The 23,583-nt window shown below is 27.2% G+C and overlaps 1 protein-coding gene across 2 annotated transcripts; it reads left to right on the top strand.

The window, feature by feature from the left end:
- The first annotated feature begins 10,431 nt into the window (after positions 1 to 10,431).
- Positions 10,432 to 15,189, top strand: LOC109806194 (NAD-dependent protein deacetylase HST1-like protein). 2 transcript variants are annotated; one of them, XM_083074877.1, is made up of 5 exons: positions 10,432 to 10,517; positions 10,672 to 10,717; positions 10,977 to 11,608; positions 12,118 to 12,268; positions 14,980 to 15,189. In XM_083074877.1, exons 1-4 carry the CDS (start codon positions 10,512 to 10,514, stop codon positions 12,265 to 12,267), a joined length of 834 nt encoding a protein of 277 aa, XP_082931003.1. In that variant the 5' UTR covers positions 10,432 to 10,511; the 3' UTR covers position 12,268; positions 14,980 to 15,189. The 2 variants fall into 2 exon arrangements, with proteins under 2 accessions (XP_082931003.1, XP_082931004.1); XM_083074878.1 differs by having other exon boundaries at positions 14,963 to 15,189.
- Positions 15,190 to 23,583: the final 8,394 nt, after the last annotated feature.

Below are 23,583 nucleotides of genomic sequence, written 5' to 3'. Positions count from 1 at the left end.
AATTTGTTGATGATAATGTTTACAATTTTATTGCTAATGAGACACATTTGAATACCCTATAGGATAAGTTTAAGTCTTTGTATGTTTCTAAATCAGAGACTAATAAATTATACTCACTGAAGAATTTTGTGGAGTTGAAGTACAAGGAAGAGACTCTTATTACAAATCACTTGAGCAAATTTAAAGGGAGCTTTGATCAACTATCCAAAGTAGGTATAAAATTTGATGAAGATTTATTAGGACTATTCTTATTGAATTCTCTACCTAATTCGTGGGAAAGATTTTAGGTTTCCATGATTAGTGTTGTCCCTAATGGTGATGTTTCTTTGAAAATGACAAAGAGTGGTGTGCTAAATGAGGAGATGAGAGGAAGACACAGGGTACTTCATCTCATTCAAAGGTGCTTGTTACTGAGAACAAAAGGAAAAGTTAGAAGAAAGAACAAAAGGGTGGTAGAGATAAAAGTAGGAGAGCAAGTCAGGTCTCTATACAAGATTTGGAGTGTCACTTTTGTCACAAAATAAGGGATATATAGAAAGGAATTATTTTCTATGGAAGAAAGAGAATAAAGACAAGAAGGGTAAGTAGAGAGAGATCATGCTGATAGTGATTGTATTACTACTATTATTAGTAATGGTCATGTTCTTGGTATAATTAATCTTGTACCGATGAGAGCATGTGGATAATAGATAGCGGTGCTACATTGCATGTTATAGCTAGGGAGGAGTTCTTCACATCTTATACACCATGTGATTTTGGAGTATTAAAGATGGGTAATGATGGGGTGTCTAAGGTGATTGTCGTTGGTGATATTTGCTTGAAAATCAACATAGGGATGTAGTTTTTGCTTAGAGGAATTATGCATGCTTCAGATGTTTGTTTTAATTTGATTTATGTGCAAGTACTTGATGATGGTGGTTATAATAATCACTTTAGTTCTAGAAAGTGAAAACTCACCAATAGTAACTTAATTGTGGCCAAAAGGGAGAAAAATTCTAAGCTTTACTAAACAAAAGCTTTCGTTGCTAAAGACAATATGAATGTTGTGTATAGGAGACATCTTTGTGACATCGAAGGCTTGGTCATATTAGTGAGAAGGGGTTGAATTGTTTAGTCAAAAAGGATATGCTTTAGGGATTAAAGAATGCAGAGTTGGAGAAATGTTTTCATTACTTGGTTGATAAGCAAACCAAAGTATCCTTCAAGAAGCATCCTTCTTCTAGAAAATTTGAGCTACTTGAATTGATGCATTCTGATGTTTGTGGTCCTTTGAAGGTAAAATCTTTTAGTAGTGCACTTTAATTTTTTTTTACCTTTATTGGTGACTGTTCCAAGAAACTATATATGGGTTTATGCTTTAAAGGCAAATGACCAAGTGTTGGAGAAGTTCAAAGAGTTTCATGCCTTAGTTGATACATAGTCAAGCAAGAAGTTGAAGTGCATTCATACTAACAATGGTAGTGAGTATTGTGGACCATTTGATATCTACTATAGGCAGCATGGTATTACACATGAGAAAAATCCTCAATAAATGGTTTAGCAAAAGGGATTAACAAGACATTGATTGAGAGAGTGAGATGTATGTTTTATGAAGCTAAGTCTACATCGAAGGGAGATAGTGGTGTGGCTGATGTTGATCCAATTCAGTTGCCTATTCAGAATATAGATATTGATGTTCAAAATGGTGAGCAAAATGACTATGCTGGTGAGCAACACTTTGGAGATAAGGTAGATGTTTTTATTGATGATGTTAATGAAAAAGAACATGAGATGTAATAGAATGAGTCTTGGTGATGTACCTCAGCCACCACTAACCCAACTTAGGAGGTTTACCAAGCAGAAACAATCGTCTATAAGGTACTTTTTTGATGAGTGTGTGATCTTGATAGATGGAAGAGAACATGAGTGCTTTGGAGAGGCCATGGAAAGTGAAGACAAGCAAAAGTGGTTGGATGTTATGAAAGATGAGATGAAATCCATACATGATAATCACACTTTTGATTTGGTGAAGTTTCCTAAGGGTAAGAGAGTCTTGGATAATAGGTGGATCTAGAATGAAACATAAGAGTGACTCTACATCTTTGAGGTATAAAGTCATATTAGTGGTGAAAGGTTTTAGTCAAAGAAAAGATGTTGATTTTAATGATATCACCGGTTTGGCGGTTATCTCCACATAGTTGTGAGGGAGAGATTTGTTGGGTTTTGGGCTCCCTTCCTATGTGAAGAATATGCCTAAATTGTGTAAGCTCATTATTTCTCATTTAACTAGGTGGAGAAGGGATAGGTTATAGGGAAGTAAAAGTGACTCATTTTGAGAAAAAAAGAACAAATTAAATATAGAGAAAAGAGAAGATAGAAAGTTTCATTGTTTACTAAGCAACATTTGTTAAATTGCAACTGGTGATTCATTCATCATTGGATCAGGCTTATTTTTTGGACAGCAAGTTCATACAACATGACGGTTCGTATTCAACAATTGGAGAATGTCTCATAATAACAACTCTATTTTTAGGGTTTTTCATCTTTTTATTTCTTATTTATAAGAAATTGTGTTTTGTTTGCTTTGGTTGATTGTAAACAATGTTTGATGCATTCATTAAAGACTCTCTTGTACCCTTTATTGATCATAGTCGATTTTTTCTTTGGTCTATACGACTGGTGGTTTTGCCCTTACATCAAGGGGTTTTCTACGTTAAAATTTTTTGTATCTCTCATGTGTTTGACTTATCTATTTTCACTCTATTTTATTAGTTTCTTCACTAATTCTTGCAAGTAAGGAAATTTAATTTTCGCTACATTATTACTCTTTTAGTAAGTTGTTATTATTGTATTTGGCTTTTTTCATCAACTAAGACTAAGTCTTATAAAACATGATAGATTGAACTCATCATATTAATAAAGATAGACTATATAAGCTAAACCTATTAGACAAATAGATATAAATTAAATGTATAATACTGTAAAGACAAAAAAGCTTTACAAAATATACAAATAATATATTAGATTTTGAGTCATAATCAACAAATATCATTAATCATTGAATAACAAGATTTGTGCTTTAAAAATATTTTAAGATTTCATAAAATATTGAAAATTAAATTGAGGGTTTGTATTATATACCCTCATCTTGTTGTCCCTTTTTCATTAAAAAGATTCCAAGAATCAGGATCGAAAGCTCATCTTTGCATAATCCTCATCGTTTGCTAAGTATTATAGCTATTAGCCAGTATTACGTCCGCAAATATAGCCTCTCTTGTTTACGGAAAACAAATATATAGTACATCCATAAGTAAAAAAGAATTTACTAAAAAATGTTTTTGAATCAAATTAAGAAAATCAAAATTGAAAACAGCTATGAAAAATAATTTATTCCATGTGTTGCAAAATCAGAAGGTATTGATTATTTACTTCAAGAAAAAAAAAAATTTAAATAATATTAAATTTTAATTAACTACTGTCATAATTTTGGAATAAAAATAGTTGGGTTGCCTGTCGACAACTTTTGCCTTGACTCATTCGACCTGACTACTTGTTCAGTGAAAATGTTCAACCTAGACATGAAAATAAAGACTTTGTAGTTAAAAAATCATATTATAGAATTTTGAAAAAGCCGATTATGCTTGACAAACAATACGTACGAACTATTTATAAAGAATTTTATTTTAATAATAGTATTAATATTTAATACATATAATAATAGTTTTTTACTTGTGCGGGTTTTAATGGTTATAAATGTAATATATTTTATTGATTTTACTAATTTTAGTGAGATAAACTCGTTAGTCTAGAAGTCTATTGGCTTGTTAAATGAAAGATTTGTTAGCCTATATAAATTCATTGATTTTATATTGATAAGCTAGTTAATTAGTTTAAAGTCTATTAATCTACATAAATTAGATAGGTCTATTGGCTAATTTAAAATTTTAATATATGAAATAAATTTTTAAATAAACTAATAAATAAGACATATTTATAAAAAAAAATTGACTTGGATCATGAGATTACATATAGCAAGTTAAGTTTGGTTTACATATTTGACTAGAATTATTTTCACCCTAATAGTCTTAATTATGTGTTTTTTTTCTTCTTTGTGTGTGTTTTGCTTTGAAGGAGTGTTATGTGGACAATTTGAATTATTCTTATTCAATGTTGATATGTATTTGATAAGTATATCAATTATCGTAATAGTAAAGAGGATAAAAGTTTAAGTATTAATTCATACAGACTTGAATTTCTAATTACTTAATATAATTTTTGTACTAAATAGATAATTTAATAAGAAATTGAAATTATTCAACAATAAGTATTTAAACATAGTAGAAATATAATAAAATAATAAATTGTGATAAAATTGAATTTATAATAAGAATAGTCGAAGATTAATTAACTAATTGTCTCAATGCAAAATCTCGTTATTTTTTATTTAACATTGTAATTATACAATTAATTTGATAGTTCATAATTATATTTAAAATTCTAATTTTTTAGGTGAGAAATTTTAGGTTGGTTAAGAAAAATCTCAATTCCTTAGTAATTTTTGTTAAATAATCTTGCATTAATTTCAAGAACCAAAAGTCATTTGATGAGATTTATCTCAATTTCTTGCTAATAAATGTTATCAACGTTTTATCTAAGTCGTAATTTAAATATAAAAAAATCAATCTCAGCTAAAAATTATAAGGTCATGAAGAGGTTGATCATGCCACAACAAGCATTAAGTATAAAAATAAAATGACCAACTAAATAAATACTTTACTAAATGAAAAATAGGGGAAAAAATTACGTAGTTCAAATAGTTACCTCAATCTCCAACAATAGAGAATTTAGTCACTCATGACTAAGGATTATAATACTAAAAGGATGTTCAAACGATCTATGATTACAATGATGACCTTATAGAAACTCTCTAATCTATCTAGTATGACAAGAAGAATGTCTTACTCTTGGAAAATCGATACAAAGACCTCTAGAAATCCTAAATTTATAATAATTTCTTATGAACTTTTGGGTTTGATCCAATCACTCAAAGCGTCCATATTTCTCACTCCGAGCGACCATGTAAGTACGTCTACGGGTGCTCTCTACCTTTACTTGCTTGAAACAAATTTAGGGTAGCTCTGAGCAAATTCTTCCCACTTAGAACATCCTTATAGCTCACTCTCAGCGACCATGTGTATGATTTCAAGATTGCTTTTTTTCTTTGGCTTACTTAAAGCTAATTTGCAATAGCTCTAAGTGAATTATGCTCACTTTGAGTGCCTATATTACTCATTTTAAGTAAGTTGGTGTAATCTTTTGATGTTGTCCTCTGTTTTAACTCACTCAAAGCGAATTTTTGATAATCCTAAGTGAATTTTCATTGCTTGGAGTGATAATTGTATACAGCTTGGAGTAATAGTTCTTTTTGAGACTTGTAACTTTCCAAATTATTTTTCCTTGTGATATTTCAACAAAAAAAATCAAAAATACCTAATATTTAAACAATTAAATTCTAAAATGAAGTTAATAATTTAAACAATAAAAAATAACTTATATTCCTGACTAAGTGTTTTGTGATTAAAAAAAAAGATTTTGAAACATAATATATATTAATAATTGTCTAAATTTAATAAAATATGTATGTATGTATATATATTTGGTAATTATCAAATGTATAAATTCAGACAATTATAGTAGAGCAATGTATTATTTTAACTTAAATATATTTTTAGTTCTTCAAATTTATGGTAAATTTATTTTTTCCCTCAAATTTAAAATTATTATTTTTAGTTTCTAGAATTTTAAAAAATATTATGTTAATCCCTCAAGTCACCTATAATATATAAAAGTAATGGATTGAGACAGTTATGCATTATCAGCTAAGTTTAATATTGTGATGTTTTTACCAATAAGGACACTAGTAGGTAAATTTTATGTGATAATATTTGACATATTCTCTAACAAAAATTTGAGTACAAAATCTAAAATAAGATTTTTTGAAATTAAAACGGCCAATTTTAAATTTAAGAAATTAAAAATAAATTTATTTTAAAATTTAAGGGATTAAAAAGATATTTAAGCTTATTATTTTTCTTTTATAAGAGAGTGTTACTAATAACACATTTTTATTAAAAATTAGTTAAATTTTATTAAAAATTATAATGAGAATTTAAATAATTAATGAGATCCCCAATTTTTTTTAATGATTTATAATAGATTACAATAAATAATATAAACTTAATTTAAAGAGTGTTAAAAAATGTGTTACTACTATTTATCTGTTTATATAAGTAATGGAGATTAAAAGTTTTCTAACAATTTAAAGAAACTAAAGAAATAGAATAAATTATCAAAAAACAGTTAAATGGTTAAATTGAAATATTAAAGACTTAAAGAGCAAAAGGTATATTTTTCCTGTAAACATTGACATGAATATAACATAGTAAATAAATTTAATGTTTATACACCTTTAAAAAACTAAAAATAAGGTTTAAAATTATAATATACGACAAATGAATATAAACTAATCTCTTACAAAAATTAATCCGATTAATATCATATAATTAGTATACTTTTTTCACTGTATACATCTTTCGCCCCTCACGAATGCATGGGATCTCTCTTATAGTGTGGTTGGATGAGAAATTTTAAATTCTTGGTATTTGAATTATTTTGATTTCAATTTCTATCATTCTTAAAATATTTTGTTTGGATGTGTTAATTCAAATTTCTTAAAATTTAAATTGTTAGATTGAATATGATAATTTGATTCCACTATAGTAAAATTGATTTTAAAAATATATTTATACGTTGAGATTTTTAAATTAAATTTTATGAAAATAAATATTAATCCATTTTTAAATATTTAATAATTTTAAAAATTAATATTATATAATATTTAATAATTTTAAAAATATTTTTGAATATCCAATAATTAAAAGAATGAAGAGATAAGATAAAATATATAGCTGAAAAATAAGAAAAACAAATATGGAGAATTTCAAATTTCCTAATTTTTTAGAAAATTTGAAATTCTACTATTTTAAAGAATTTTACAAATGCTTGGATTTCAAATTCTTTATAAATTCTCCGTATTTCACCTCAAAAAAATTGAAATTCTTCAAACAAATGAATTACCTATATAAATTCTCCATCCAAACACACCACTAGAGTTTCTAGGTATAGATTTACTCGGTGATCTAATCATCGAGATCTGTTTTACATTATATAGTCTAAGAAAATCATGAAACAACGCTACCTTTAATTAACTAACTTTAAACTTCATCAACCTATTAATCCAATTGTAAGGTCTATCTTATGACATAGAGAATTGATTTGACGTTCTCAAAATTTATTTTGTTAATATTAAAATAATGTTTAATCAACATTTTATAAATTAATATTATTAACTTTTAAATATTATTTCGACAAGGAAAATTATTATGTAATAACATATATCATATAGTGATATAATACTTGTCATTAAAAATTATTAATATTATAGTTTATAGATATAATATACGTTAATATATTATTAAAAAATGTATGTATAACATTACAAGAAAAACGCAAATTTCTGATGAAAATTTTTTTACAGATACGAATCCGTCGAAAAATATAAATTTTTCGATGGAAAATTTCTGATGAATATTTCCGTTGAAAATTTCTGACGGAAATTTCTGACAGAAAAATTTTGACGAAAGATTCCGTCGGAAATTTCTGGCAGAAATACATTTTTGTTAAAAATTTCCGACGAAAATATAAATCCATCGAAAATTTCTGACAGATTTTTGTTTCGGTCGAAAAATTTAAGACCATAGCACACTTCCTAATGTCCCTTATTTGAACTCTTCGAGAATTCGATGATCGCTTTCTTTGAAATTTATAAATTTTATTTTTAATATTATAAAATGAATAAATTTTATTTTTATTTTTAAAAAATATTTTTCTTTAATTTTATCTTTTTAAAATGACTTAAATATGTCTTTAATCCTTATAAAATTAATAAGTTTTGATTTTAGTTTCTGTAAAAAAAATTATTTTTCATTTTCTAAAATTGGAATTTTTTATTTCTAATTCTTACTTTTTATGTAATCATTTTTAACTACTTTTTATTTTTTTTTTAAAATGATAAATAATTATCTTAGGTATCACCTACAACAATTACGTACTATTATCATATTAAATGTGAATTTTGTAAATCCAACAGTTAAATTAAAAATTCTTTACTTTTAAATCATATATACAAAATGTTATAATTGAAGATGATTGAAAAAAAAAATTTGTAGGAAAAGCTATATTATTGATGGAATATTTCCGACAAATTTATATTTGTCGAAAATGTAAGAACTAGTTTTAAATTTGATGTGAAAATATTATGATATAATTAGATAAGATTTTAAGTTAGTATTTTATTAATGGTTGATAATTAGAAAATAAAAACAAGGATAAATATATTTTTTGAATTTTATATGTTTGATTTAAGATAACTTACAAAATAACTCTTAGTAAAGTTATTCCGCTCAATAACTCATGGTATGTGTTAAATTTCATCGATCCAATTAATTGTTAAATTAAAAGTTATTAAATTTTACTAATAATTAATATAAAAAATCTAATTAGCTTTGGAATAAATTATTTTCTAATTAACAATATAATTGAAACATTAATTATTTTAAATTATAACTAAAATCTTATTGACAATTTACTATATGATCTTAATATTTTTGTATAACTAATATCTGGTTTTAAATTTGATATGAGAATATTATGATATAATTAGTTAAGATTTTAAGTTAGTATTTTATTAATGGTTGATAATTAGGAAATAAAACAAGGATAAATACATTTTTTAAATTTTATATGTTTGATTTAAGGTAAATGAATATATTAAATTAATTAATAATTTATTTAAAATGTTAAAATTTAATTTATAAGTATGTAATAAATAAATATTTATAATCTTATAAATTATATTATCATTATAAATTATAATTTTAAATAGAAATAAATATATGTTAATTATAAAAGTAAGTACATATAAATAAAGAATAATTGAATATATTATTATTATTATCATTCGTAATATAAAATTATTGTATATTATTATTATAGTACAAGTATGAGATTGTATATTTGAGAATGACTTAAATGAATTAATTTGTACAAGTTATACTGATAACATACATATACATTTCGGTAGCTTACTCATCAGAACTTCACAGTTAAGCGTGCTTGACCTGGAGTTGTATAAGGATAGGCGACCTTCTAGGAAGTTGAGACCAAATATGAGGGCTGTTACATTAATAAATTTATTAAAATTAAAAAAAATTATAATTTATGACGGAAAATTTTGTCAGAATTTTCCATCAGAAGTTTTCGACGAATTAAATTATTTCCGACAGATTTTTTTTTTTTGACGTCACTTTTTTCGACGGATTTAGATCCGTTGAAAAAAAAATCCGTCGGAAATTTACTCTTTTCTGTCAGAAATTAGCATTTTTCTTGTAGTGTAAATTATAGTGACATAATATATATATAATTAAATCTCATTCAAAATCGATACTAAAATTAATCATAATTATATATCAAATAAAATTAAACATATATAGTATCGATAATTATAATTTTTGTGCAACACTGTATGAAACATTTTTTATAGTATGTGGACAATGTATAGAAAAAATGAAATAAAGTTTAAATCTTTTAACCTAGCTGACTAATAGTAAAGTTATTTCATCTCACTATGATGAAATATTTAAACTTGCCTGTTGTGCATATTGAACTTATCAACGACATACACGGGGTGTGTAAGTGTAACCTTGCTAAACTGAGTTGTATATGCGTGGATTTTAATTAACTAGTGTATGAGAACACCAAAGTATTTAATTAGTAACCTATTGCAATTTATTCAATAGTGATCCATCAATGGTACACAATTGATTATTTCATGGTAAAGTACACACAGGAAACAATCAATTGGGATATGAACTGGACCAATACCAACTGGTTTTTAGATTGCACCATAGCTACTTGTTAAAATGACCAGCAAAGGCCATTTTGGGTTAACGTAGGCAACAAAGAGAAGCTAATAACGAAGGAAGGGGCACCAAAACCAATTTATTTTCCCACACCGTAACGTAGCTTTCAATATAAAACTTGTGATTAAAATTAATTTGAATACCCAGCTATCTGAATTAGTCTACGGAAGTCTAACACAAACAAACAAGAGCAAACGATTGTGTAAATGAAAACTTCCCATCAGCATGTGCAACGTGAAAGTAAACAAGTCTGATGAGAGGTCTAACATGATGAAATCTTGAAGCATATTATGCTAGGGACACACGAACATGGCTGGACTACATGGGGGCCAGTGACCACGTGGCACAGCCTAGTTCAACCACCAATGTTGGTCCTCTTTCCGGGTTTTATTCCTGTTCCTTATTATGTTGACCCCCACACTCCCTCACTTCATTTCAATATTACCCTGCATAGCCCCATTCTCTGGCTAGCTTTTCTGATCCAGAAAAACAATGAAGGTGATTGAATTTAAACCATGCATACAACACAACACAAGCATGCATGCACATTCATTTTTATTCTACTACTTTTCCTCCACTCCTTTATCTAGAAGTTGGAGCTAGGTCTATCAACTTATTATTCATGTTATCTTCGTGAATTGTTTTGTCACAGATCTTCAATTGGGTGCACAAGAGGTTTCATCATAACACTCTGAAAGGTTTGACCTCTACAAATCAATATGGTGCCTGTAATTAAATCTTATTCATGATATATATAAAGAAAGAATTTGCTCAGATACAAATTTATAAGAACTTTTGAGTGTTTATATATTAAAAAGAGTTTTTTTAGTGAACAAGTATGCTAAACTTTTTATCTAAACTAACTCATAAAATAAAGATGTTGGTTCTTTATCTTTTTTTCAAGGGGCTAGGTTGTGATCTTTATTGTTTTGATGAATCTTTTGGTTTTTCTCTCAGATGGGTTTGCTTCAAACATGAAAAAGACTGAACCTACAGTTAACAACGCTGATAGTCAAGCTTTGCTGAAACAAGTTGCTCTCACTGAATCACTTAGTGGATGGGAAGATGGAATTCTAACCATTGGCACTCTTGGCTATGATCCCTTGAAGTCCATCAACCATCACAAGGAATACTTTGCTTTGGAAATCGAAGTTGAACAAGAAGATGGTGAGGGGGAGAACATGATGGTGGATGAGGAGGAGGAAAAGTGCTACAATGCTGAGCACGAGGAACTGAATCCGTTGATATACAACTCATTTGAGCACAACTTTGAGGATCATGTAGGTTGTGAAAACCATGATGATGATGTGGATGTGGTTAGGAGCTTCAACGAAATTGTTGTGGCTGCTCCACCTGTGATTTCTTATGAATCAAACGATGTGGAGGCTAAGAAGAAAGGGGAAAGGATCACATTGGCTGACCTATTCTTGGCTGATTCTGATGTTAAGATGAAGCTTGACCCTGCCAAAGTGTGTCACCTTGCTTCAAGTGAAAAACCAAACCTTAAAGCAAAGCATGGACTCTCTTTTGCCAAGAAGCTCATTCCCCGTGTTAAGGACAATCCCCATCCAATGAAAGATATCAAAAAAGTAAGTTATTACAAAGAAATATGAGTCATGAACTAATAGTTATTAGATTCATTATCATTGATATAACATTTGTTTGATGAAAACTAAACTGTTAGCATAGATATTGTCAATCTACATAACACTACTGTGATATATTAATATATCAAATCTTAGTATAATATGCTATTAATTTCTATTAGTGTAGATTGATCGCAATGTTTATATTATAGGACTTCAAATTCTGCTAAACAAATTGTTATATCGGTGGCTGCAATTCTATTGTTTAATTTATTTCCATTAATAAAGAATATTTTTTTGTAGTGCGTGCCTCATTGGCTAGCTAAAGACTATGGAATTAAAACTTCTCATCGAATTTGAACAAATTAACTGGACAAAGTCGAAAATACTATTGTTTCTGGGAACATATATATGTAGTGTTGGAACTTGGAAGGTTCAATCTGAATTAATTAAGCCACTAATTGCAGATTTGCTTGAATTAGTTTGATTAAGTAATTTGTAATGGTGTGTAGCTGATGAAGAAGATGTTAAAGAGGAAAATCCACCCGGATCTTGATGTTAAGAATCTCAAACCCGAAGGTGAGGAAGTGAGTTCAGCAGGATTAAACATTGATAATCACGTGAATGAAGGCAATGACTCAAGTTATTTCCTTCAGATTTAAGGTATGGCAGCTACAAATTAAATTCATTTTTCCTGTAATGCCTTTCATCTTTTAAACTAGGGCCTTCTTTTTCTTATGCTAAGATAATATATTTAATTTGTTTTTTCTTACTTGTTTTCTCAACACCAGACAAACACATACATGCATTTGGTTATGTTGATAAGGATGTGGAATGGATATACAGTGTTTTTATTTGATTATCCATCATAGTAATCCTTGCGCTACCCAATGTTTCTTTTTTTAGCTTGGAACATTGATAGACAATGAACGTCTAATTCTTCAAAGTTTCCATCTAGGATTTTTACAATTTTGACCTAATTAATTATTAGAAGGAAAATAAATTATGATGCACTTTTTTATCTTTAGGTCAGAAACAAATGTCCCTTCATATATTTAGTTTATTAGCCTTGTAACATAAATTTAGGTAAGCGATGATATACTCAAACATTCACTGATTAGTAAGGAAAGAAGGAAGAGATAACACTCTAGAGGTTGTTAGATGACTAGTTGTAAGTCCTAAAATAATATTAGCTGTAACAAACTGTATTGATACATAATTTTTTGGTCACCACATAAGCATGGTAAATCAACAAGTGACAACTTGGTATATTTACGGATACTTACACCATATATATATCAGAGTATGCATTTGTTACCAAGAAAGATACATAGTCTATTAAAAATTGTTAACTGATTCGATATTTATATTTTTTAATTAATATTAGAGTTCAATTTTTTACTTTTATATGAGATCATAATTAAAATTTTATATTTATAGAGTTTAACTCGCTAAGAATGAATTATACCATTTATTATAATAAAAAATACAAGGTCCAAAATCTTGTTTTCCAAATGTCATTTTCCATTTGATAGTAATCGACCAATTATTTATAATCTATGGGTCCCTAAAAAAAAATAACCCTGAAAAATCCAAGGAGGTCAAACTAACAGCTTCTCATCAATCTAAGTGGCAATCATGTATTGCATTCCTCTTGTTGTGACCTTTTGCCAGCCATTCTAATGGGGAAAAAAAAAGTGAGGACAAAAGCCAGGCAATTTATCTATTTATATTATAGGTTTATTGACATTTTTTAATACTAATGCATATGATAACTAGTTTATTACGAGATTATTTCGAAAATTATAATTGTGTGCATGTTCTTGTTAACTAATTTTTATTGGTATCCCATGTTAAAAACAACCTAGGATTCTAAAAAAATCTATAAGGAAAAAAAAAAAAAAAAAAAAAAGGAGCTTTTGATTTTAAAGTAATTGACGGTCAGTTATGAGTGCTAATTTCCTTTATGAAATCATATGCATTTTGATTTAAAGAAATTATATTGTAACTTAGACAATATTTTTAGTTATTTTATGTCATTTTTACCGTTATTTTCTTATTTTATATATATATATATATATATATATATATATATATATATATATATATATATATATATAAATTATCATTCAGTTTATGCTACTTAGTTATAGAGGCTATATGTATAGCTATTTACTGTAGGATTTGATGGAAATATAAAAATGTAAACAAAAAGACGTACACATGGTCTTCAGCTTGTCAGTTGTCACAAGGACAATCTTGATTTGCATAGGCATTATTCTTATCATATCTATTATTGAGGGTAAAAGTAACTATGTTCATGATTCATCGATCTGAAAAGGAGGAAAAAGAATTTGGTCTTTTTCTTTATTAAAAAAAGAGGGGGAAATTGATATTTATAATTACTATATCCCCACTTTAATTGAAATGCTATTTGAATTCTTTTATAACAACATTTATAAAAATAAATTTATTAATTTAATGACTAAATGAGTTGAACTGTTAAAGAACAGCCGGTTATGTCTACATGTTTATATATTATACTAAGTATTCGAAACTTACAAGATGAAAAATGATGATATAGGGACATATATGCAGATACACACTATATCTTACTTTTGATAAAGAAAAAGGGTAAATTATTGATTTAATGGGTAATATTTAATCGATAAAAATTATATCAAGAAATATGCCTAGACTTATGTCTAAAGCTTTTAATTAGTTTCTTTGTTAGTCGACATATTTGAAAACCTACTGTTCAGTATATATATAACTCAATATATTTCTTCACCATAATTTAAATTTTATGATTGGCTAATGCGTTATCAAACTAATATCATTTAGCTTTACCTGTGCGGTGGGAGGTTTTTAAGTGAAAAAATATTTAAATTTGGAGAATCTAATAGTATGTCACTATGTTTTGCTTTTTTATATTTTCTTATGAAGCATTTTACATGGAGTAATCATATATAAACTGAATAAAAATATACATTAATAATTAAAGGATTTTTTACTCTGTTATCCAATTCTATGTATGGTTAGCTTTTATAATAGTTATTTTAAAAAAATCATAGTTAAGGTGATTTATAATCAGTTATTAATGCATAATATTTAACACTGATAATGAATGAAAATTAAAGTCTTGTTAATATATACCCTAAAAATTATGTATGTACATTCTTCGCATACCCGTCAACCTGAACGAGATTAAGATCTATTAGGGTGAAAAGAGAGGGCACGTATGAGCTTAGGAGAAATGAAAACGAATAGTTGTAAATTAAAATTATTTACATATGCATCTATTCCATTGGTTATAACAATTATGAAATTAGCTATGGGGTAATTGAATTGAAATAGTTTCTGGGTTGTTGCAGGTACTAGCTAGTGTTGAGCTGCTGGGAGTATCACTGTTTAATTATCTGGAAACGTAGATTTGTTTATGATATATGTAAGATTAAATACTTAGATTTTGCTCTTGTTTTTTTATGACCAATGCATTGAACCCATGTGATTCTGTAATTTGTGTTATCCTTTGTTACTGTTGGCTTTAGTTTAATTTGACGTAAGGAGTGGATATGTCTCTAGTATCTCTGCCTGTGGTTGAGGTTTATATTTTGGCACGCCTTTAATTTATTCTTAGTTTTGGATAATAATTGGCTTAATGCATGCAAGCTGAAGAATTTTATGTAGCAAAGAAAGTAAAGTTCCACCAGAAAATGACAAACAAATAAAGGCATGCAAAATCGTATTATTTATCTTTCTATAGGTGCTACGAGTTCGCATCAAAAGAATACTACTATATGATAGAGTGGCCCAATAATCCCCGAGTTCGTACTTAGCGGTTGTCTTGATAATTATGGGAAGAATGCACGGAATACGATCGATGAGAAAAATGTAAGAAACAAAGGAGAAGAAAATCTCGGATGATTACAATAATTCACTTAAAAAAAATATTTTGTAATGAAACAATATTTATTATTAAAATTTTATTTTATTTATATAAATATAAATTATAATAATGTACAATATATGTGATTAAATTTTATGTAAAATTAATACTAAAACGACACATGAATATGTGTCAAATAGATTTATATTTATATATATTATATAATAACATTCTTTGTAAGTTATTGTATATAATAATATTGTTTGTAATGATTTTACTTTAAAACAAAAATAGAAAATGCAGAAAAAAAAGTGTAATGTGATACATTCATTTCTTTTTTATTTATTTATCTTTGAGAAAATATTTTTTTATTTTAAAAGACTAAAACAATTTAAATATAAACAAGAATATTAATTATATTGTTTAATCTATGTGTTATCTTTTGTAAACTATTATTATAAGAATAATAGTTAAAAAAAAAAACAATAATTAAAAAATTATTTCATTGTATGAAAATATTCTACAATTAATACAACTATTTAATTTGTAAATTCTTAACTAATATTACGTGGGGAAGTATCTTAAGAGTACATCTTTTGCCCAAGAGACTCACTAATCGGTTCTTCCAATTCATTGTTGACAAGATTAAACAAAGGCTAAATAATTGAAGTGTGGAAGTATCTTTTGTAGCTAGGCACGGGTGACTCTTGCATGTATAGTCTTTTATCCAATCAAGCCCGAAATGCAGTTAACTTTGTTCTTGAAATCAGTTTGTTATGTGCTTGCAGAAAGTTCCTATGAGGAAATTCAGAGAATAAAATACACTCTCATTTAGTTAATTGGAAATTAGTTTATATAATACCCTAAAACTTGGGTGGATTAATTGGGGTTGAGAATTGAGATCCTCCCAAGCTACAAACATGCATGAGTTTCTTGATGATGTTGGAATACAAAATGTGTGACAATAAAAGTGGTTCAATTATTGTCAATTTTGATTCCGGAGTAACTGTTACAATTTTGCATTATTGATTCTTAATGGAAGAGATATATGAGGGTTTAGTTACATTTTTGCCATTTATGACGGATCTCTTCTCTTGTTAATAAAAAGGTTTGTAATTTTTAATTGTTTCATTACACCCTCTAGAAAAAAAGGTTTAGGAAATTCTTTCTTTCTAAAACAATTTTTTTATTGTAACAACGAGGTTCTCAATATTTTGCTTGTGAGAAACTTTGTGAAATAGATATCGGTAACAATGATCATATAGGAGGTATATGACTTTGCATTAATAACATATTATTGTTTCATTGTAAGTTATAAATTAAGTTCTTACTTTTATCACGATTGATATATTTCTACATTAAAGATTGTTATGTATTTTATCACTATTTTGGTTTAGGTTTAATACATCATTTCATCTTTAAATTTTTTGAAAAGTTTTAATTAAATTTTGAAGTTAAAAAAATTTTAATCGAGTTTTTTTTGCCTTTTGTATTTTTTGTAATTTAGTTCCTCGTGTTAGAAATTTGTTTACAATTTGTGAAATTTTATAAAATACTTTTTATATCTTAAACATTCACATTAAATTATTATTTCATGTTATTATCTATGTAATTTGTATTTCTACTGATTAAAATTTTCTTATAATCTTCCTAATCATAATTCTAAAATAATAAGAAATTTTTTATAGATATGATTTAAAGCATGATAAATATGGATAGTGAGATGAAATAAAAATGTAATGTAACTACACTAAAATTAGCTTTTAGCGTCGTTTATTTAGTTTCGGTTAAGTAATTGACGTTAAATATTAGTATTTTGAAGCAGTTTCATAACTGCCATTATTAAAAAATAATAATTGAATAAATTCATATATATAATTATTGTATCATGCCAACGGTTATATGAAACTGTCCTAAAATTTTATTTCTCGATGGTTTGTAACCACCAGCATATTTAAAATAAAATTTTAATTTATTCTTGTGGCAGTTTGGTAACCACCATTATGTTAAATTAATTATAATTAATTTTTTAACGCTACTTGTCTCAAGGTTTCACGCCTCCTCATTTTCCCTTTTCCCACCCATGTGTTTCCCCCAAAAAAAAAAAAAGAAATACAAGACAACACACTAAACCCTAGCTTTAGACCAAAAACACAAGTTCTCTAATCCTTTCACTAGTTTCAGTGACAATGTTTTGTTGGTTCTGATGGCTTCACCACTCTTGGTTCATGATTGGCTTCGCTGTTGATAGCTTCAAGATTTTATACAAATAGGTTAGTAATTCCTTCTCAAATTACTTGCTCTTTGTTTTCAATATTTATGAACATTTGTTACGGGGTGGGAGAATACATAGTGTCAGTGTTGGCATTGCCAAAAAAGTGAGACTTAGCATTGATACATATAGTGGTAATTATAAAAATGCCATAAAATTTGCACATAGTGTTAGTTAACAAACCGCCAGAAAAGTCAAATGTATAATTATAAAACTATTAGCAACATTACAGATAGTGGCGGTTACAAAATCGTCAACAAATTTACACATAATGTCAGTTTAGAAACCGCCAGCAAAGTGAAATATAGTGAGCATTTAGAACTTAACTTTCGATGGTTATTCCGGCAATTGCTCTAAAATGGCGTCATATGGCCTTATGGCGAAAGATATGGTGTCAGTTTTATAAATTGATGTTTTTAATGTCAGTTAAAACTGCCATTAACGATTAATAAAACCGGCAGTAAAAATCAGTTTTGTTGTAGTGTGCGATTATCTAGGTAATAATGATATAAAAAAAATATTATTGAAAAATTTGATAGATTATAAACAAATTTTTTATTTCAAGAATTAAATTACAAAATTATAAAAAAAAATGAAGGGATTAATATTTATACTTTTTAATTTAAAAACTTAATTAATAATTCTAAAAATTCGGACATCATGTATTAAACCTTCTTATTGATTGGAATTATTGTTTTAGCGATCACCATATTTGGATGGATTGTTGAAATTTTGTAACTGTGTGATGCTTTCGTACGTGCACAGAAGTTGATTATACAGGTTTTGTTAGATATCCATTTTTCCATGTTTTTTTTCTTCTAAAAAGGGAAAAATGAAATAATTGAGAATTAAAATTAAATACATAGTAAATAAATGAAAAGAAAAAGATAGTACTTTTTGGATTTTTTTTTTCTGCCGATGTTTGGGCTAATAATCATAATTGCCTAATATTTTTAAGCCCATAACCCAAAACCCAAAAAGAAAGAGATAGAGATATTGAGAGAGATGTAAGATAGGAAATGATTATAGAGAATGGTGAGTCACTAAAAAAAATTGCACTTTCCTGATTTTGATTTGAAAAATAATGATTATGTATTGTGAGCGTAAAATAATATTATATTTTTAATTAATTAATATCATATATTAAATTGCTTAAAAATACATAAAGATATAATAATTATTATGTTGCATAAATTTTTATTTTGTTATATTAGCATAATTATGTCTTATTTTATAATTTTTTCATATAAATTATAAAGCGATATATATAATTTGACATATTCTATGTTATGCAATATTAATATTTTTATTATTAGAAAGTGTGATTCATTATTAGAAATTGGGTTTTTATGTCCATTTCAAATTGTAATTAAATTATGTTATTCTAATTATACTATTAGAAAATTTCTTGGGAGGTGGAGAAATCACAATTGATAAAGGTAAGGGGGGAGTTTGATGGAAATCTCTTGGAGAATCCAAATGGCTTTGGCTTCTTCTTTAAGTTCTTCCCTGAACCTTTGCCTTCTTGACACTTCTCAAACTTCTTCAAGATCTCTAATGGAAGTAGAGACATCTGATTTTTCCTTAGAAGATGAGGAACTTTCTTCAAGTGATGTCACTTCTTGAAAGAAAATGAACCATTTTAATTCTCGTCACACTCTTTAGGAAGAAGATAAGAGAAAGATGACACCAATTTACCTTTTGATATTTATTTACTACTTTCTTGCAATTTTAATTTCAGTTCCAACACTTTAAATTTAGTACTTTTGGTCACTTCTAGTTTAAATTTCTCTATTCAACTTTGATGTTGATATTCTGTTATTTTGGATTATTATCTTAGATACTTTGGTATGTTGCACACTAGGTTGTAGTAGGATAATTTATCATGATATGTTTTGGTGCTCTAAAGTAGTTTCAAATTTTGAGGGTAGTGCATTACATATTTATGGCATTTGTGATGCATTTTTGATGATTAAGAGAAGTTGAAATCTTTTTGAAATGGAATGTTTTTTTGGAACTTTGTGCATCAATTTTGACTATCAATGCTTAACTAGGATCAAGTTTCATTGGATTAATATTTTGATGAATATGAATAGGGAATTTGAAAAAAGAATTGAAAATTGGTTGCACTCATATGATAATTGCAGGATCACATTTGGAATTCATTGATAAGGTGCCATGAAAGTCAAGTGATTGGTTAGTAAATAAGTCTAAGCCGGTGAGTATAGTGCATCTTGTAAACACCCTTTGAGTTTCATTACTATATTTTTATGAGTAATATTGTTTGATTCTTTGAGTGTTGCATGGCATGATCAAGCATGGATAGGATCAAGGCATTTTTTTTCTTCTAAAATTTAACTATGAACCAAATAGCCAACCTTTGAATGTTTAATTTCACTTGAACCCTATTTTAGCTTCTTTTTTTTTTTTTTTAATTTTCCTACCCTATTAGCCTCAAAAAGAAAAATCAAGATCCCTCTCTCTCACTTAGAGTTTAGGAGAGCATGAACGATATTACTTTTGCTTAGGCAAGCAAAGTTCTAGGTTTGGGGGAGAGGTTGTGAGAGTTAGAATGAAGAAAATGATAAAGGATGATGAATTCAAAATATTTAGAAAATTTTATCTCTTCTATAGTTGTAAATATTTATCTTGTCTACATAGTAAACCTTTAAAAAAAAGCAACAAAAAAAAAAAAGAATGAAAAAAAAAGTGTTATGTTGTACATATTTGTGTTTTCATTTGAGAAATTCCCCTTTGATATATGATTAGGTGGTTTTAAAAGAAGATATTGAAAAATTGGCTTAGTGAAAAAAATGGTATAGAGGAAAAAAGTTAGGAATAGCTTGAATTGAAACATCATTTTTGCTCTCCATATACCTCTAAGTGCTTTGATTGAATATTCAAAAAAACCAATATTCATTTGTAAGGCAAGTCAAGTTACAACCCTATAAAAGACCTTAATGATCTATGATTGATTCATCTTTATGTGACATGATTAGATGATAAGTAATGTTGGCTTCCATTGATGTATTGTATGAATTGAGTGCAACACTTACCTAATTGAGAGAGATACACTTAGGTAAGGATTTTGCTACTAGGTTGCTTGACTAAATTGCCAATTTCACTAATTCTTGTTGTGTTGACCTTGTGTGACTTTAGTATTTTTGTATTATGGGCACCAAATTAAGTGAAAGATACGATTCCCTTGTCTTTTTTTTAATGAAATTTGAAGCTTGCATCCTAGTTATGTTATTGATTTGCTTCAAGATTTATGTGATGGAAAAGATGTTATACTTTAAGTGGTTTCGAGTTTTTAAGTTAGATGACTTTTGCTTGAGGGCAAGCAAAGTTTTAATTTTGAGGGAATTGTTAGTTGTCAATTTTACTCGAATTTCATGAATATTATTGTGTAAAATGACATGCTTTCATTTTTTTTCTTAAAAATTGCCTAAAGATGTGAATATTATATATAGATATGTAAATTATGTTATAGAAATTCAACCCAATCAAATTATAGTAATTTTTTATTAATTATGGAGGTTTTGCTTTGTAGGTTAAGAGAAGAGAAATCAAGACAAAGAAAAGAATTGAAGTTTGAAAAGATTCATGGAAGAAAATATGTTTATATGTATTAACTCAACAAGGCTTAAGCCATATTATAAGGGCTTAAGCCATTTTAGAAAAATTTAAGATTACAATCTGCCAAAAAAAGGCTTAAGCCATTTTACTTTCTTCATGGTGAAGTATTTAGAAAAGGCTTAAGCCATTCAGAAATAGCTTAAGCCAATTTGTAGTAGTAAATAATCCATTGTTACAAATCATAACATATAAAAGGGAGGAAAGAATGAGACGGAGGAGCTTTTTGGAGACTAACACACCTCACCCATCATTCTCTCTCTCTAGCCTCAATGACCATCCAAGTTGAAGATTTTGGTGGTGATTCCAATGTTTCGGGAACGGAATGACGACAATTTCTACTAAATTCTTCTCATTCTCTTCTTTTGTTGGTTGGTTCTCATGGAAATGCGTAGCTAATATTTTCTTTTTTGGATTGGATGTAATCTGATGCAACTTAATGTAACTCTTGATTTTCACATATATGTTATTGTCTCTTCTACTTATTAGTGATTCATTTTTGTTCTTAATGTCTTTATGTTTTGATCACTTGTATTTGAAACTTTGATTTAGAACTTGATTGGAAAATGATTTTTAGATTATGATTTAAAATGAATCACCTAATGGTTTAAATTGCTATGAATAGAGCTAAAATCATTAGTCTTTAAAGGATTTTCTTAATGCAGGTTTTCTTTTATTTAAATATGCAAGGAATTGATATTTAAGGGGGAAAACTTAGAATCTCTTTACTAAGGAATTAGTATTGAGTGATTGTAATCGTAGACAATATTGTAGGAGAGAAATTAACATATATATGCTTATTAAGATTACAAAAGGTGTAGAAGGTGAAATCCAATCCAAAGCATCTCATATATGAGTTTATCTAATACTTATTTGCAAATTTTTCACTTGTTTTAAGTTTTATTAATTTTAACTGAGTTTAAAGAATCAAACGTTGAACATGTGTGAATATGTTATGTATATTTATTTTTTTTCTTTTCTAAATTAATTGAGAATCAATCAATCAACCTAGTCCCTGAGGAGACGACATTACTCATCACTGTTACAAGTTGTCTCTAGTACGCTTGCCAAGGGATCAACAATTAGTTGAGGTGTTTGCATATAATGTATGTTGTGGTATATTCATATGCATTGATGAATGTCTTGGCTGATATAGTATGGATGAGATACATGTATGTTTTGCTATGATGTTGTATGTTATAAAATCGTTTTCTATACTTGCATGTTTTTTGAACTCTAGCTTACATTTTTGTTTCCATTGTGGTTTGAACTATAATAAGCATACATTGTAAGGAAGTAGATCACAACTAGGCTTTAGAAGCGGTTGCTAGCAGGTGGTGTGATCTTTTTCTAATGTCGGTGCGACTATGGTAGCTTGTATAGTTGTACTCGATCGACACTAGGATATACCATTTATTTTGGGATTATTACATATAAGCTTATATAACTTCACTATATTAGTTTATATGTTTAACATTATAGTTATGTTATACATGTATACATGTACATATTCCTTCTATGAATTGGTATATCACTAGTAATTTAGTTTCACTGCTAGTAGTAGTGATTTTGTATAGTGTAGTGGTCATTACGAGATGTTACAATACCTATGACTAGTGACAGATCTAGAAACTTTAGATAATGTGGGCAATACTTATTCATATATTTGTAATATTAAAAATTTTACATATAACATTTAAAAGTATAAATATACATATATAAATATATAATAATTATTTTTTACAAGTTTTTATATCTATGATTACGATTAAGGATGAAAATAAACTAAGTCAGACTATGTTATATTATAATTTAATAAATTTGAACCTAACTTTCTTTAAAAATACATATCTTAAATATGACTTATTTATGTGTCATAGACATTTTTTAAATGTTTGGTTAGAACTATAATCTTAAAAACCTACTTTATAATAATTTAACACTAATAAAAACATAAAAATAAATATGTTAAATTTTATAAAAAAAATCAAGTTTAATTTATTTATGATACAAACATGTTTTTAATATTTGATATAAAATTTTAAAATGAGAATTTATTTTAAAACATATTTTATAATAAAAATTCTAAACATAATATAAATCTTCCAATCTTTCATATTTTGATTTTTTTAATCAATGTATATAATCTTATAATCTTTACTATTTTGACATTTTTAATCA

The sequence above is a fragment of the Cajanus cajan genome, chromosome 5 (assembly GCF_000230855.2).
Source record: "Cajanus cajan strain Asha chromosome 5, NIPB_CcT2T_4, whole genome shotgun sequence".
Taxonomy (NCBI): Eukaryota; Viridiplantae; Streptophyta; class Magnoliopsida; order Fabales; family Fabaceae; genus Cajanus; species Cajanus cajan.
The sequence above is the reverse complement of the archived record's forward strand: the minus strand, read 5'-3'. Positions and strand labels throughout refer to the sequence as shown.